This window comes from Leopardus geoffroyi, chromosome B1, assembly GCF_018350155.1.
Source record: "Leopardus geoffroyi isolate Oge1 chromosome B1, O.geoffroyi_Oge1_pat1.0, whole genome shotgun sequence".
NCBI classification, from domain to species: Eukaryota; Metazoa; Chordata; class Mammalia; order Carnivora; family Felidae; genus Leopardus; species Leopardus geoffroyi.
The window spans coordinates 192,161,264-192,177,912 of record NC_059327.1 but is presented as its reverse complement, the minus strand read 5'-3'; the positions used below and the strand labels follow the sequence as shown (position 1 = coordinate 192,177,912).

General features: G+C 44.1%; 2 protein-coding genes across 5 annotated transcripts in view; one reads left to right on the top strand and one right to left on the bottom strand.

Annotated features, from left to right (window-relative positions):
• The first annotated feature begins 594 nt into the window (after positions 1-594).
• On the top strand, positions 595-15,504 carry MED28 (mediator complex subunit 28). Of its 3 annotated transcripts, none has more exons than XM_045474448.1 (5): positions 615-800; positions 5,671-5,737; positions 6,410-6,522; positions 8,006-8,231; positions 9,089-15,504. In XM_045474448.1, exons 1-4 carry the CDS (start codon positions 651-653, stop codon positions 8,201-8,203), a joined length of 528 nt encoding a protein of 175 aa, XP_045330404.1. In that variant the 5' UTR covers positions 615-650; the 3' UTR covers positions 8,204-8,231; positions 9,089-15,504. The 3 variants fall into 3 exon arrangements, with proteins under 3 accessions (XP_045330401.1, XP_045330404.1, XP_045330402.1); XM_045474446.1 differs by having other exon boundaries at positions 9,086-15,504; XM_045474445.1 differs by having other exon boundaries at positions 595-800; positions 8,006-15,504.
• FAM184B (family with sequence similarity 184 member B) overlaps positions 9,029-16,649 on the bottom strand; it is a 184,637-nt gene continuing 177,016 nt past the window's right edge. For both annotated transcript variants that reach the window (XM_045474438.1, XM_045474439.1), the window contains one exon: positions 9,029-15,054. In XM_045474438.1, the coding sequence (XP_045330394.1) occupies positions 14,961-15,054 (94 nt within the window). In that variant the 3' untranslated portion in view covers positions 9,029-14,960. The remainder of the gene's footprint in view (positions 15,055-16,649) is intronic.

Sequence of the window (16,649 nt, the reverse complement as noted above, 5' to 3'; positions counted from 1 at the left end):
GGACAAACACTTAGCTTCTGAAAAGATAAATAAGTGTTAAAAAGCAAGTTACTGAAAGACATTAGCATAGTGGCTTTAATTAACTATACATATCTAAGGTGAACAATGCCAGGCACACAGGGAGCCTGAACAATGTTAATGTTTCTGTCACCGGTCTCTCCGCGCAGAGAATGTAGGGGTAACTTTGCCAGTTTGTTCCAGCTCTGCCCACACTGACTAGATTAGTCATAGGTACACAGTAAACGCTCGGTAACTGTGGAATAAAGGGGCGCCTCCCTCCTTCTTACCAACGGGTAACCTGAGCCCATAGAGAGAAGCTTTGGCCAAAGTCCTTCCAAATCTTAAGGGCAAAGGCGGGAGTTGCACAGGAGTATCCTGACTCCTGGAGAAGGGCTCGCTCCATCGTAGTCACTGAATCCTCCACTCCCACAACTGCGTCAAATCCGGTCAAAGCTTTCAGTTAAGATCACTAAAAGTCTGGCTGCCTACTGGCCGAGAAGAAAAGGGAGATGCCACCAAACCTACGGTTTCCCTGCAGCTCGACAGAAGCCCGCGGCGGCCTGCGGTGTCACGTGACCGTGCGTGCCCCGTGACCCGCGGGCGCCAGCTCCTGCGCAGCCGCAGTGGGCCTGTTGCCCACCCTTTCAGAAATGGCGGCGCCGCTGGGAGGTATGTTCTCCGGACAGCCGCCTGGACATCCCGGAGACTCCAGGGGCCAGGCTTCGCTTCTTCAGGCAGCGCCAGGCCCTCCGAGAACTTCTAACAGTACGTTGGTGGACGAGTTGGAGTCCTCTTTTGAGGTAAGATGAGACTGCGGCGTCCGTTCCCAGCCTCCTTTCTTACCTGAAACCTAAGCTGCACCTGGGCAGTTTGCCCCTTTCAGTGATGCTCGCGACAGGCTTCCAGATCGGGGAAGAGGCTCAGAGAACGTAAGTTACTTGCTTTAATCTCCACTTTGAGTGGTGGCCGAAAGTGTGCGCAGGTCTGCTGGCGGAGACCTAGACTTTGTTTCTGGAAGCACGTGGACTTCAAGCTTGCCCACCCCCAGCCTTGGACCCTTCTAGGTTCCCAGTCGGTGGTTCCCGTTTTACTCTTTCTTGGCCCCATCCCTGAGCGCTCTTCCCCGCATCCCTGCGTGTAGGGTACTGGTGGATCTACGAAGGGTAACGACACACTGCTACGTCCTGTTCCTTTCCGCTGGGCTGCACCCTTAAACGGCCCTGGAGTGATGGACTCTTGGAGATGAAATGGACTTACGTAAAAGTTGCTGTGTGGAAGTTGGTACTGGGGGGAGGGGGGAGAAGGAAAGCTGGGGGTTAGGGAGCGAGGGAGGCAGGGATGACCCAAACCGAGTTCTGCTCTAGAAGTTGGAAAATGGGGAGTGGTAGTAGACAAAGGAGAGGTAAAAATAAGTTAGTGCTTACAAATAAGATGCTTTCCAGTGGTCCCTAAAGTGAAAGATGAGCCATTATTGTGCGGAAATCAAATAACTTATAAGTGCAGGCCCCTTTTCCACATTTTAAATCCTAGTCGTGTGAGTTTTATACTATGTGTAATAGCAGAGTAGAACATGAATATGGTTTGTAAATGACTGTTACTGGGGCTGCATGGGCAAAAAAGTTTTTACTTGGCAGTGTACATTGAAAAGGTTGGAGATAACGAACTGATTTGAAGGATATCCAAATCTATCTGGGAGGAGAATGAGATGCTTTTGCAGTGGTACCAAGCCAGAAAGGAAGGGGTTTGGTAAGCTTTAGAGCAGCATTTAGCGTTGAGGTGAGGTGGCCGTCAGTCATGAGAGCTTGTTGAAAGACTGGCCCTGTAGATGTCTTGGCCAGAGCCAACCACCAGTGTCCTAATGCTGTCACTCTTGAGTTAAAGCCAAAAGGTTACTGTGGTCTTCCCAGCTCTGCATGTTCAGCTTTCTGCTTCATTCCAATTTTCTCTTCCTTCTAGGCACATAAGACTCCTTCTGCATGTGCTGTTTGTTTTCCCTTTGGGTTTCCAGCTGCCTTCTTCCAAGTCCCGCATCACTTCCCCAATGGATCTGTCCTTCATTCTCCCATCAGTGCTAATACAATGGCAGCAGGTAGCAATTGCTTTGATGGATATTTGTCAAACAGTGAAGGAGCCTGTTGTGGCCCTGTCTTTGGTGCTTAGAATGCAGAGAAAACAGTCCTTGCCATCAAGGAACTCAAGACAGCCGGGTGGAAGAAACAGATGAGTGGCAGGCAGTTGCTGTGTTGGGGGATCAGCGCTCTGGTAGAAGGAAACCTGGGGTACTCTGAGAGCACACATGGGTGTGGCTGCCGAAGGCACTTCCCAGGGAATGTGAAACCCAAAAGGGTGTTCAGACAAAGCCAGCTGAAAGGGAGTGAGTGGTGCGACCTGGGCTGGCTCTCTGCTGCTGCGCGATCACCCATCTGGTCTTCTCAGGACTTTGCTCAAAGGCCACATTTTCATTTCCTTTTCATTTCACAGTGGTCTGTGTGGGCCTCTGTTTTGTAACCTGCAGTGGTTCATGGCACCTGCTTGCCCACTTTTCGTTTCTATTTGGGGGCTCTCCCTTTAGGTCTCTAGCTTTCTCATTCTAGTTGCTCAGTAAATGCTCTTCAATGTAATGAGTTTGTTGAGATCATGCATTCTTGTGGGGGGAAGTCTTGGAGACCATCCTCTCCTTTTATGAATGGAGAAACTGAGGCTCAGAGGAGAAATTACTTGCCCAAAGCCAACCCCTTGGCTTGTGCAAATGAGGACTATTACTTGGGCCTCCCTACTGTCCATCCTACGCGTACTTCTAAAGTTGTTTTTTTTTTTTTAATTTATTTATTTTGAGAGAGAAAGAGAGCATGCATGCACATGGGGGAGGGGCAGTGAAAGAAGGAGAGAGAATCCTAAGCAGGCTCTGTGCTGTCAGTGCGGAGCTTGATGCAGGGCTCAAACCCGCAAACCCTGAGATCATGACCTGAGCTGAAACCAAGAGTTGGACAGACACTCAACTGGCTGAGCCACCCAGGTGCCTCCCTACGCATACTTCTAAGAAGCATATTCTTTTTTTTTTAATTATTTAAAAAATTTTTTTAATGTTTATTTTTGAGAGAGAGACAGACACACAGTGTGAGTGGAGGAGAGGCAGAGAGAGAGGGAGACACAGAAGCCGAAGGAGACTCCAGGCTCTGAGCTGTCAGCACAGAGCCAGACGCAGGGCTCAAACCCATGAACTCTGAGACCATGACCTGAGCTGAAGTCGGACACTCAACCGACTGAGCCACCCAGGCGCCCCAAGCATATTCTTTTTATAGACTACCACACATTTCTCCATACAACTGCTCATCTGTCTATGAAGACCTGTATGTATAATTTTTAAATTTTTTTTTTTTTTTAATTTTTTTTTTTTTCAACGTTTATTTATTTTTGGGACAGAGAGAGACAGAGCATGAACGGGGGAGGGGCAGAGAGAGAGGGAGACACAGAATCGGAAACAGGCTCCAGGCTCTGAGCCATCAGCCCAGGGCCCGACGCGGGGCTCGAACTCACGGACCGCGAGATCGTGACCTGGCTGAAGTCGGACGCTTAACCGACTGCGCCACCCAGGCGCCCCTTAAATTTTTTTTAATGTTTGTTTATTTTTGAGAGCGTGAGAGCAGGGGAGAGAGAGGGGGACAGAGGATCTGAAGCAGGCTCCATGCTGACAGTAGAGACCCCATGTCGGGGCTCAAACTCACGAACCACGAGATCGTGACCTGAGCCCAAGTCTGATGTTTAACCAGCTGAGCCATCCAGGGGCCCCTGATTTCTTCTTCCTTTTTTTTTTTTTTTAAAAGAGGGAAGAGGGAGCAAAAATTCCTGAGATCAAATTTCACTATGCCTGGTGGCCCTGCTGGTTGTGAGGGAGCAGCATTGTTGATTGGTTTGCCTGGTTGGCCTCCTGGGTGGGATGTTTTCCAGTACCCACAGGTTTCACAGAGCAGATGTGCCCTAGTCATATCCCAAATCCAACAGGCATCATCTTTCCACGTAATACACAGAATGGGCAATTTGTTTTTCGGATTTCTTGAGGTGTTACAGGGATTTCCCAGGAGGAGTCCTGTGATTTTTCTCTATAAATCAAATAGGGGAAACTTCTGGCAGCAGAATTTGTTGCTTCCCGAAGGGCCCTCACATGTGGGTGATGGCCTAAATTTGGGCCCAGATATGCCTGCCTCACACCAGTGTACTTTGCTCACTGCTGGTGGGTTTGTGCTTTCCTGAGGTTTCCTTCCCTCCTTCCTTCCTTCCTTCCCTCCTTCCTTCCTTCCCTCCTTCTTTCCTTCCTTCCTTCCTTCCTTCCTTCCTTCCTTCCTTCCTTCCTTCCTTCCTTCCTTCCCTCCTTCCTTCTTTCCTTCCTTCCTTCCTTCCTTCCTTCCTTCCTTCCTTCCCTCCTTCCTTCCTTCCTTCCTCCCTCCCTCCTTCCTTCCTTCCTTCCTTCCTTCCTTCCTTCCTTCCCTCCTTCCTTCCTTCCTTCCTTCCTTCCTTCCTTCCTTCCTTCTTTCCTTCCCTCCTTCCTTCCTTCCTTCCTTCCTTCTTTCATTCCCTCCTTCCTTCCTTCCTTCCTTCCTTCCTTCTTTCCTTCCCTCCTTCCTTCCTTCCTTCTTTCCTTCTTTCCTTCCTTCCTTCCTTCCGTTTATTTGTTTTGAGAAAGAAGGCACAAGCCGGGGGAGGGACAGAGAGAGAGGGAGACAGAATCTCAAGCAGGCTCTGTGCTGCTGGCACAGAGCTGCCCATGGGGCTCCATCTCTAGAACTGCGAGATCATGACATGTGCAGAAATCAGGAGTCAGACGCTTAACTGACTGAGCCACCCAGACGCCCTGAGGCTTCCTTTCTGACCACTGCTCCCCACCAGCTCTCCCATTCTCTTTCTGATCCCACTGCCCTGTGATAGACCTTCTTTATGCATTTCCTGACGGTTTCCTGTGCACAGAAGTGCTTGGCTGAATCATGTATTCCTCTAGATCGGTGCCCCTTGAGAGAAATTCTCTCGGACTTGTTTACCCATGTGATAGCAAGCTCTTAGGTTGTCCCGTCTGTCATTAACGTGTATTTAGTGAGCACCTGCTTAGTGCCGAGCAGTATTCCTGCTCTAGGAGTATGAGAACAAGATATGCAAAATTCCCACCTGCTGGCAGGGGACAACTGATAATGGACTAGAAGAATGGAATGATGTCAGTTAACTGCGTGAAAAACAATAAAGCTGGGCATGAGGATAGAGCAAGCCATTTCAAAAGAGTAGAGAGAGATGGCCTCTCTGAGGAGGTAATGATTTATCTGAGCCCTATAGGGTGATGGTACAATTCATGTAAGCATCAGAGGGAGGGGCTTTAAGTGGAGTTGGACCAGGGGCCCGGGCTCTGGTATGGAATGGGATCCTGGTGAAAGGGGCGAGTGGCAGGAGAGAGGCCAGGTCATGATGCTTGCAAATACCAGCTGCCTCATTTGGAGGCTCTCCCTCCATGTGTCTCATGGACTTAGTTTACCAAGTTATTTCATTAGCAGGATATCTTGTCAGCTAATGTGTAAGCCCAGACTGTGTCAACTCATTGAATAACTTCAAGAGAAGTTGTTTGTTACTCTGAAGTAATATTTTTGACATGTGAATGACATTTTTTTCTTATATGTTTGAATCACACAGGCTTGCTTTGCTTCTCTTGTGAGTCAGGACTATGTCAATGGCACAGATCAGGAGGAAATTAGAACTGGTAAGAATTCACTCTTTGTAGACCACGTTCTTGCCTTCAGCAAGATTCCTGATTGCTTATTTTACACTTTACGGTTTTGTTTGTATCCTTAGAGAACTTTTCCAGGGAATGAGATTTATGCAGTCATTTCTATATACTGCTGGTTCTTTGTTCGGTTTATCAACTGACATGTCACACTCATAATGAGCTAGTTATAATGTGCTGTCCATATCGTATAGGACAGTAATAACCAACAATGCGTGCTGTTTTTTTAAAAAAATAAGTTTTGATTATTTTTTGAAGGTGTTACAGAGAAAAGTCTCTTGTGTTTCCCTGACTTTGCCCAAGTTCTGTCCCAAGAAGCAACCACTGTTTCTGATTGTTTTGTACTATATTTTACATGTTACATTTTAACTGGAAGTCATGATTCTAATTGCTGGATGTCAGGATTGTCTTTCCTCAGAAGAACGTTTGTGTTGTGCTGAGGTCTCATTAACCTTATATAAACGCAAATTATCTGCTATTTAATGTTGGTTAACACATGGGGGTTGGGAGTCAGTATTTCTGTTGTCAGAATTAAAATTCCAGATTACATCTTGGGGAAGGTGCTGTTTTGATATTTTTGACTGTTCATTTATGAGGACGATATATGTGTCTAGTGTTTTTCTTCATATTTTGGTCTTTTTTTATAAGGTGTTGATCAGTGTATCCAGAAATTTCTGGATATTGCAAGACAGACGGAATGTTTTTTCCTACAAAAAAGACTGCAGTTATCTGTCCAGAAACCAGAGCAAGTTATCAAAGAGGTATGAACTCAACTTTCTCTTCAACTTTCAGGAAGAGCACATATGGTCAGGATTCCATCTGTGCTTTAAATGAGATACACCCTTTTCCCATGAGTTATAGTAGGCTTTACAGATTGAATACACATGTTGCTAGATGTCAGTGTTCACGACAAGTTGGGCAAGTAGTGGAGCCAGGGGTGAAGGTGGAAAGCTGGGCTTCAAACAGAGTTTCATTTGCTGGACGACTTCTCTTTTTTTTTTTTTTTTTCAATGTTTTATTTTATTTTTGGGACAGAGAGAGACAGAGCATGAACGGGGGAGGGGCAGAGAGAGAGGGAGACACAGAATCAGAAACAGGCTTCAGGCTCTGAGCCATCAGCCCAGAGCCCGACGCGGGGCTCGAACTCACGGACCGCGAGATCGTGACCTGGCTGAAGTCGGACGCTTAACCGACTGTGCCACCCAGGCGCCCCATGGACGACTTCTCTTAAAGAAAAGGTTCTGCTGCTTGAAAAAGGTTGAAAAGTCATTAATATAGATGATAAGTTCATTTTGGACAGAAACTGATTTGTGTATATCCCCGGCTGCCTTACACACAGGAAGGGCTCAAGTTTTGTTCAAGGAATCAAAACTTAAATGTTCTGTCCCAGGTTCCTTGAGACTCAGGGTTTCATTTATCTCAGTTGTTTGAAACGGGGGCATTTGGAAATGTGTTGGAGTTGCCATGATGACTGGGAAGCTTCATTGGCATTTAGTGTGTTGGGCCAAAGCCTGCCCCATGCAGTGTGGAAGAGAGAATTGTCTTGCCCAAGAGACCAGTCGTGCCCCTGATGAGAAACACTAAATTGACATGATTGTTTTTTGGTAGTTTGAAGTAACTACTCCCACGAGCTGCTGAATTAATTGAAAACCTTCTTTTTATTAATTGATATCAGCTGATGAGAATGTGAATGATAAGATGATACTCTTATAATTTATTATGTCAGAGCATTTCCTGATTTGAGTACTTGACTAAGAACATAGGTGTGTTCAATGCCAGGCCTTCATAAAGAATTACAATGCTGATATTCATTTAAAAAGCTCTTGAAGATGAGATTTTAACACTTCAGCCCAAACTGATAGAATAGTGGTGTGGACTCTTTTAAACGGTTGTTAACATATGTTTCAGATTCTCAGCAGTGACCTTTGGACAGAAATACTGGGTGCCTGGGGATCAGGTTGGGAAAGAGCCTGATTTTCTCTGCCTGCCCTTTGGTACTTTGGAATATTGGAACATCTGTATTACTTATTAAAAGAAAATGAAAAGTAAAAGCTCCCAGTGTTACGCAGCATCTTCCATTAGAGGAGTTGCTGTGTATTATTCGGATAGAGGAGCCAAGCAGAGTGTTGGATGTACAAAGGTTGAATTGATTCTCTTTGAGTTTACTTCTTAGTGCTCTTACCTAATCAGGAACTATTTTCATTTTTCATGAGTTGGCCCTGACTTAATCGTCTTTGTTTGTAGGATGTCTCAGAGCTAAGGAATGAATTGCAGCGGAAGGATGCTCTGGTCCAGAAGCACTTGACAAAACTGAGGCATTGGCAGCAGGTGCTGGAGGACATCAACGCTCAGCACAAAAAGCCAGCCGAAATCCCTCAGGGCTCCTTGGCCTACCTCGAGCAGGCGTCTGCTAACATCCCTGCACCCATGAAGCAAAGCTGAGTCAAAGCGGGCCTGAAGGGGATCTGGTGTGAGTCAGCCTAGGCACAGTTTTGACAAACATCACTTCTTGTGGACGTGACATTTTGGAAGAACTCTTTGCCAAAGAATGAGATGATTTTTGTTTGATGGTCTCACCTAAAATGTTCCCCTAGTTTTATAAACATCTTTTCTTGAGTACTTTATAAAATGGTTTTGGTAGATCAAGTAAATTTTTGTCTTTAGCAAAGTTTAGGCTGTTAATATGATGCCACTTACAGATTCCTTTTTATGTTTCTTTGTATTTTTTTTTTTATGACTAAGTCTTTTTGTGTTTCCAATTTTAGATTAGCTTATATAATATGAAGGGAAAAGTTTGTATGATTTGATCTGAGAATCAGAGGATGAGGATTTTGGTTGTAGACCTTTTATAACAATTACCCCTCAATGGTAATATAGTAAAATAGGTAAATTTGCATATTTTAAGACTTTGAATTACCTCAAGAAGAGGAATCTAATGCAGCAATGTCCACAAGGCTTCCAGAGCTCTCAAAATGAGGGTATTTTGTAAATAGGTTGAAAGGACTATCATATCCTAAGTTAGTGTAGTATTTATACATAGAATCCTTAAGTAAGTTGATGTTGACTTTTATTTGGGGTAAGTTTATATTTTGTGTGGTGTTTTTTCACTTTTGGGGTGGGGGTGTGTAGCAAGAGCAGTGATATGGTAAATTGTTAGGTTCTGCAGTGATGCATCCATTTTAAGTAAGGGGGTAGACCTTGTGCTCAGCACAACAGTTGAGGTGTACGCGCAGTATGAGAGGTTAAAGCTTGCTATGGTTGGTTGTCTCTTTTCACTTTCAGTTTTGTTTGCTTGTGTTGTTTTTGTTTCTGTTTTTTTTGTAGCAGAATTTCTCATTAAGGAAGGATCTTGCTAATGAGTGACATTGATTCCAAGGGACTGGGGTCTTGGGGTGGAGAATGGGCTGCAGGTGACTCTCAGCGACTCACCATCCTCGAAGATCATGGGATCTCAGCATTTGGGAAGACATTTTACCCTCTTGTTGGTTACATGGGCCAGTGAGATTCTCTGTTGAGCTGCCGTTGAGAAGTCCAGACCGGCATTGTGTGTGGTGCTCCTTGGATGAGATTTTCCTTTCTCGTTGTTTACAATCTAATCAGATTACATCTCTTTACCCAAAACAGATGCTCTATTGTCTTCCGAACAGGCAATACTTCTGTGACTCAGTGTCCTGAAGTGTTTTATTTCCTTCAGCCTTGAAGGCCCTCCCTATATAACACTGATACCCATCCATTCATGGTTGTTTGGTCTGATGCCATCTGGTCCCTGAAGCCACTGCATGCTTTCTGCCTCACCCCTCAAGACACAGGACTACCTCTCTCTCTACCAACCTTGCATGGTTCTCTTTGCGGAGGTTAGTGATTTGCATCTGTCTCAGTGCCTCTCATTAGAAGTAGGCATTGTTCCTCTCTGAATGTACAGGAACCACTTATTATTTATTTTTTATGCGTAATACTTTTTACTCATTTTTGTTTGTGTGCCCGTGTGTGGGGTACACAGCCTGAGGCTAACAAATTCCCTCAGTATAGGTTAAACAAAGCTTTTAAAAAAAGGTTTTACTCACAATATATGACCTCAGGGTTGTTAACCTGGTCACTTCATGCCAATTCGAAGCTCTGATTGGCAGCTTTAGATTTCTTTTTTGTTTTTTTTAATTAAAAAAAAATTTTTTTTTAACATTTATTTATTTTTTAAGAGACAGAGACAGAGCATGAGCTGGGAAAAGGACACAGAGAGAGGGGGAGTCACAGATTTCGAAGCAGGCTCCAGGCTCCAAGCTGTCAGCACAGAGCCCGACATGGGGCTTGAACCCATGAACCATGAGATCATGACCTGAGCTGAAGTCGGCCGCCTAACCGACTGAGCCACCCAGGTGCCCCTTTTTAATTTTTTTTTTAATGTTTATTTTTGAGAGAGAGGGAGAGACAGAGCATGAGTGGGGGAGGGGCAGAGAGAGGGAGACACAGAATCTGAAGCAAGCTCCAGGTTCTGAGCTGTCAGTACAGAGCCTGACACGAAATGTAAGATCATGACCCGAGCCAAAATCAGACGCTTAACCGACTGAGCCACCCAGGCATCCCAACAGCTTTGATTTCTTGGTTAAAAACCTAAATAAACTGCTTAAGTTTTAGGCAGTCTTTGAATAATAAAGAGGTTCTTAGTGAAAAGATTGAGAACTATTCTATTTGGTGCTTAGTGAAAATATTTTGAATTCATGCAAGTACCAGTTATTGCCATTTCTTTATTATGAATTGAGAGTTTTCTGTCAATACAACTTTTCAATCTTAGCTATGAATATCATTTTAATCTCTTGGTGATTAACGTAGAAAACGCTCTTGAGTTGCTGTCTTCAGTGAGAAGAAACCATCAGCTAGGATTTCCCTTACTTTTCCAGTCCCAGAAGGACAAACCTACCCACATCTTCAGGGTCTCCTTTTTTTCCTTCCTGTTCCATCTCCTGAAGTGCCTACCCTGTGTAGGACCAGCCTTTCCACCAGGGTTCTGGGCCCCAGGGCAGTCACCTTCTCTAGGGCTTAATCCTTGGGTGGTGTCCGTCTTCCGCATCCCCTGTCTCCTGGATCATTCCCTGCGGCTCACAAGAGTTCTTCATCTCCCATCTTTAACATTCCTTCGGTACCTGAGCTGATGCCCTATCTCCCTGCCCCTCGTTCACAGTCTCCAGCATCTCTCCTTCTCTTCCTCCTTTTTCAGCCTGCCCCTTCCATACCACCATCACTGTGCTCATGATGGTTACTGGCCACTTCATCTTCTTTACTCTCCCTGGCTGTGATCAGACACAGGTGGGGTACTGAAGCCAGGTCATTCCTGTTCAACATGGGACTCCTCATGGGCAGTCTTTGCTCTGGAGCTCCCACTGGCCTGGCCAAGACTTTTTGGTGCTGTCTTATTGTCTGAGCTTCTTTGCCCAAATCTTCCTTGGCCTCCCTTTCACTGGTGTCAACCTGCACCATGGTCTGAAGGCTCTTCTTGCCTTAGGCTTCCTCTTCCCTTTATGTTACAGGTGGTTTTTCCTGAGAAGGGGAAGAAAAACCTGTCCCTGACATCCAGATACTGATCTGTGTTGTGGACACTTATCCAACTAGGCCATGTTATTCTCCTGTTGGACATGAACAGTCTCAGAATACCAACTCAGAGTTGCTCCAAGACCATGATAAAGTAGGACAAAACAAAAGCACCTCATCATTTTGTCTAGGCTCAGAGAAAAAATAAGGTCACAGTGTTAACCCACCAAACATTCTTCTGACTGAAGTGAGTAACTGCCTTTTTTTTTTTTTTTTAACTATTTTCAGCTTTATCTTCACTCTAGTCTGTGCTCCGAACAAATAAAATTTTCTTTCAGGCACCCAGTCATAGAATTGCCCCGACTTGTTTACAGCATCCAATCTAGAGTGCACCCTTGCATCCTTAGGCTGTCTGAAATCACTCACCAAAGCCAGAATTCTGAAATAGGTTCTAACACCCTCTTTCTGAGAAGCCCTACCATCTCCGCAATGAGCATTCTCCCTATTGCAACAAGTAATAAACCTAACTTGTTCCCTGCAGATGTGTTTCTGGTGGTCCTTGGCTGAGGGCCATTGAAATCCCCAATAAATGTCTTCTAATTCTAATTGTGTCTTGGGAGATAGCTCCTGGAGGACCTGACTGACATGGCTGTTAGTGGACGTGGTCTGAGAGCAGGCAGTAGGATGGGGCCTGGGGACTGGCTCATGCACTGTCCCAATTGGCAAGGAAGACCCATGGCGGTGTAGTTGCCAATGGCCCACTTGCTGAAGATTCCACCAGTGGTGCCACAGGGAGACGTCCCAGTGGAAGGGAACATTGTCAGTACAAGGACCGAACATTGGAAGGTAAGGGGGCATACTGTGTACAAGAACAGTGGAGTTGGCTGGTTAGCATCTCACTGTCTTGACTCCCCATGGAGGGATAATGACTAACAGGACTTAACAGTCAACAGCCACTCCGAGTGCCTGGGGCATCTTTGATTATCACCTGTAGGGTGAGGGGAGACAGCTGAGGAACTAGCAGGAGGGAGTAGATCAAAAATAGTATTGCATCCCCAGGGGTGATGGTGGAGATTAGCCCTACTTAAGAAATCTGAAGAATGCAGGGACAGTTCCCTATCACAGCTCCATTTAATTTCCTAACGTCGCCCTTGCAGAATCCAGATGGATCCTGGAGAGAATATAGACCAAGTAGCCTCACTCACAACTACTGTGTTGGATGTTACATCAATGCTAGAGCAACTAATAAGGGTTCAGGCACACTATATGCAGCCATTTCTTGAGCGCGTTCAGTCTTTTCTACCCTAATTAAGAAACACTTTACAGCAATCTTCCTTTACAGTTTTGCTCCAGCCGTATGTTAGCCCCTCCTTCTGTCCTAAAAGAGCCTAACAAGATTTATCACCAAATCTTGCTGTTTCTCCCTCCTGATTCAATCCTGAATCAGTTCATTTCTCTTCATCTGCACTGTTTTCCCCAAGCCATCACTGTCACGTCTGGACCACTCACTCTTGAGAGATTGATGGAATCTGATTATATACACAAAAACCAGAAGAATGTTTTATCTATCAAATTGAGTTTCTTTGTCAGTATTATCTAGGGTACAGAGAGGATTTTATTCACTGTGGTGAAGGTGGAACCTTGAGAGAAACTTTCTGGATGATAATTCTGCTATATCAAAAAGCTTAAGCATGTGTCCTTTGATGCTTTACTTAGATACCCAAGGAATGTGTCCTAAGGAAATAAATGATAGAAGCATGCTCAGATTTAGTTAACAGATACAATTATTGTAGTGTGGAATCTAGAAATTTAACAATCTTTCACTCACCTGCAACAAGAAAGAAATCAAACAGATGTAGAGTCTCAATAAAATTCTGTCCCTGCAGCAGGTGTCATGCTGAGTTAAAGTGCAGCCTACGTTGCTAGTCATCAGTAGTTGCAGTGTTGGAAGAATGTTTCGATAAACAGTACAACTATCTGTACGTAGTTTAGTTTTTAAAACACAAAACTAGTTTAGTTCTTAAAACACAGAACGCAAGCATAATCCTACAGTGCTCACCCTAAGCAGGAAACAAGATCACTAAAAAAAATTGATACTGAGAAATAACATGGCATGTTACATGTATGGTAACAAGTATTTTCATTTAAGAAATTATCTTATTGGGGCCACGTGTTTTGATTAGATAGGAATTTTACCTTTAGGGGCCTCCGGGTGGCTCAGTTGGTTTTGTGTCCGACTCTTGATTTCGGCTCAGGTCATGACTCACAGTCGGTGGGATTGAGCCCTGGAGACAGTGTGTCAGAGCCTGCTTGGGATTCTCTCCCCTCTCTGTCTGCCCCTTACCCTCTCACGTGTGCTCACTCTCTCAAAACAAATAAACCTTAAAAACATTAAAAAAGATAGTGATTTTACCTTTAAATTGTCAGTTGTAATTTGAGTTGTAATTGCATTTCTCCCAAAATTATGTAAGCAGCTACTTTTCATTTAAAGTTGAGCTGATTGAGATTAATGTGAATTTCTTATTTCCAAACTGTCTTCATCTACTTTCACCTTTCTTTGGGAAAACAATACAAGTCACAGCCATTTTTAATTGCCCAGTTTAAAGTTTTATTCAAAGAGCAAAGATTTGACAGTGCATAGAATAAATGTTTATGGCCACGTGTGGGGCCAGCACCAAAGGATTGAGAACATATTTTGCCCAAATTGTATTGAGTCTTGTCAAATCACACTGCTCCATCAGAAGGTCAGACTATTCAGTGTGGACTGACATGGGTCAGCACCATGAATGGCCAGTCCCGATTCCCTTACAGTACTGAGCATCCATGTGATGGGGAAGCAATGCACCATGAGGCAAAGGGCCCAGGCTCAAAGACTATGGGCTCAGTAGATCTTTGACTTCAAAGAATACTCTAGAAACTTTCACAAGTGACCAAGTTGAAACTACAGTCATATGACAGAGTGAGGCTCGGTTATTCACAGAAAAATTCTGGCAGTGGTTAATTCCAGTTCGTGATTGGTATCATACCTATCCTATTTTGCTTACTTCTCCAAAAGCCCCTTTTGAGGTAGGTGTTATCCCCTCTCTCGTCTACTTCAGGTCCTGGACTTAGGAAGTCAGAGCACTCGGTCGAAGTGTGCCAAGGGTTGCTGTCATCCACTCCTAGTTTTGCCTTGTTTTGTGTTTGTAATTGGTTTTCATGAGTATTTCGAACTTTTATTCTTCTTCCTAGTGAGGTTGAATGTGCATTTTGTAATTCTGTCATTTACACAGAAATACTTTTCAAGTGGAGATGACTAGCATTCTAAGGACAAGTGAAACCACTTTTAAAGTAGATCATGGAAATCACAAAGCCTGATATTCCACAAAGTGGAATGAAATCTTATGGACACTAGAAATACAATGTGAGGGTCATCAGTAACATTAATATTTTCTGTGGGTGCATTTTGATAACACTGGTTTATGTTGTTTTGATTTTCACCTTAATGTCAAGAATTTTGTTTAAGCACTGGTTTCACAATGAAACAGTATGAAATGTTAATGCCAAAATTTGTTTTGGCTATTACATATAAATCATGTCACAAGCAAGTTAATTTGGTTTTTTACTTCATTCCTTCAGTCAGATGCTTTACATGTGTTTCAGGTGTCCTCTTTGTGATGGAATCCTGAGACTCAGTTTAGAAAGAGAAATACTTGGTAAACCATTCCTGGTGGGCAGAGCCCTGTTTCTGCTGGACTTCTTTGTGTTGGGCTGTTTCACCATCTTGTGTCCTAAAAACAAACCAACAAACAAAAAGATTGTTTTAGATGGCTTTGAAAATTATTCAGTAAACAACTTAATACCCCACTATCTTTCAGGGAGTAAAGCTGTTGCTTTACTCTTTGAAAGACCATGAGTATAACTGGCCAACACTCATGGCTAGAAACAAGGTGTGAAAGATGGGGTGGGAAGGGAACATCTAATTCCTGTTTCGAAAATGAGGTTGTCCACTGTTTTACTTAAGACTAATGAGCATATTGTATAAACTTATATTTCAGGCACAAATTGAACACTAAACCTCATAAAAAAGGTAAGGAATGAAACAGTTAATCAACACAGCCTTATAATGTCTGGCTTCTTCAGAAGTTATCTAATGTGTTCGCACCTCAATAAGACTGTGATATTAGCCTAATAAATTGAAAAGAGGAAACCGTAAGCAAGAAAGTATGATGTATACCTGCTGACTGGTCTCTGTCTGCATTTGTGAAGCTTCATATAAAACTGGGAACCTAGCTTATTCACAGGTGTATGATACTGAGATGAACCCACAGCCAGAGTCAGGAGCTGGCTCTAGCCGTTAATACAGGGGTGTGCTTAGGGCTCCAGGCCTCCGTTTCTGCAGCTTTGAAACAAAAGGGCTGGCCTCCTTCATTGACTGACAGGAGGTCCTTGCCACTCAACATTTATAAAGGTCTGTGCCTCCCATTTGTCCCAATAGCCGCAGGTATGCAGGGCCTTTGGAAAAAGAACACTTCATTTTTATTATTATATTTTGAGAAAGGACAAGTGCGAGTGGGGGTGGGGGGCGGGGGGCAGACAGAGAGAGAGAGAGAGAAAATCCCAAATGACAGCTTGGAGCCCAATCCCACGACTGTGAGATCATGACCTGAGTCAAAATCAAGAGTCAGATGCTTAACCACCTGAGCCACCCAGGCATCCCTGGAAAAAGAACATTTTAGAAGGAGCCATTTCTGAAATGCAAAATTCAAAGCACAGAATGTCAAGTTCTGCCTCTGAAAAGAAGACTGGATAGGAGGGAGAATTAATAAACAGGGAAATGATTGTGAAAGGGAAACATGTTGCAAGGGTTTCTGGAAAAATAAGGTGGTATCTGAGATGATTGGTCATGCATGAGCTACCAACCCAGATTAAGAGGCCTTAAAATCTCAAGATGATACAATAAATCTTGAGAAATAACCTTAATAATAATAGTAGTGGCAGTAATAATAGTGGAAATCGACTGAATGCTTCTGTACCAGGTTCTGTGCTAACTGCGTCCTGTGGATTAATTCCTTCAGTCTCACAGTCTGGTGAGGCAGGTGCTGTATTATCTTTGTTTTAGAGGTGAGGAAATGGAGACCTAGAGAGGTCAAGTAACCTGCCCAAAGTCACCTAGGTAAGAACAAGAGACCAGAATTTGAATCCAGACCTCAGGGCCAGGTGATTAGAGTCCATCTTCTGTGTTACCCACACTGACACGGCTAGCTAAGTGATCTAATCATCCATGAGAGGAAAAAAAAAAAGACTTTCTGGAACTTGGTACCAAGAATAGTACTTGTCTAAAGAATGACATACTTCCTTCCTCTTACACCACCTTCCCATTTGG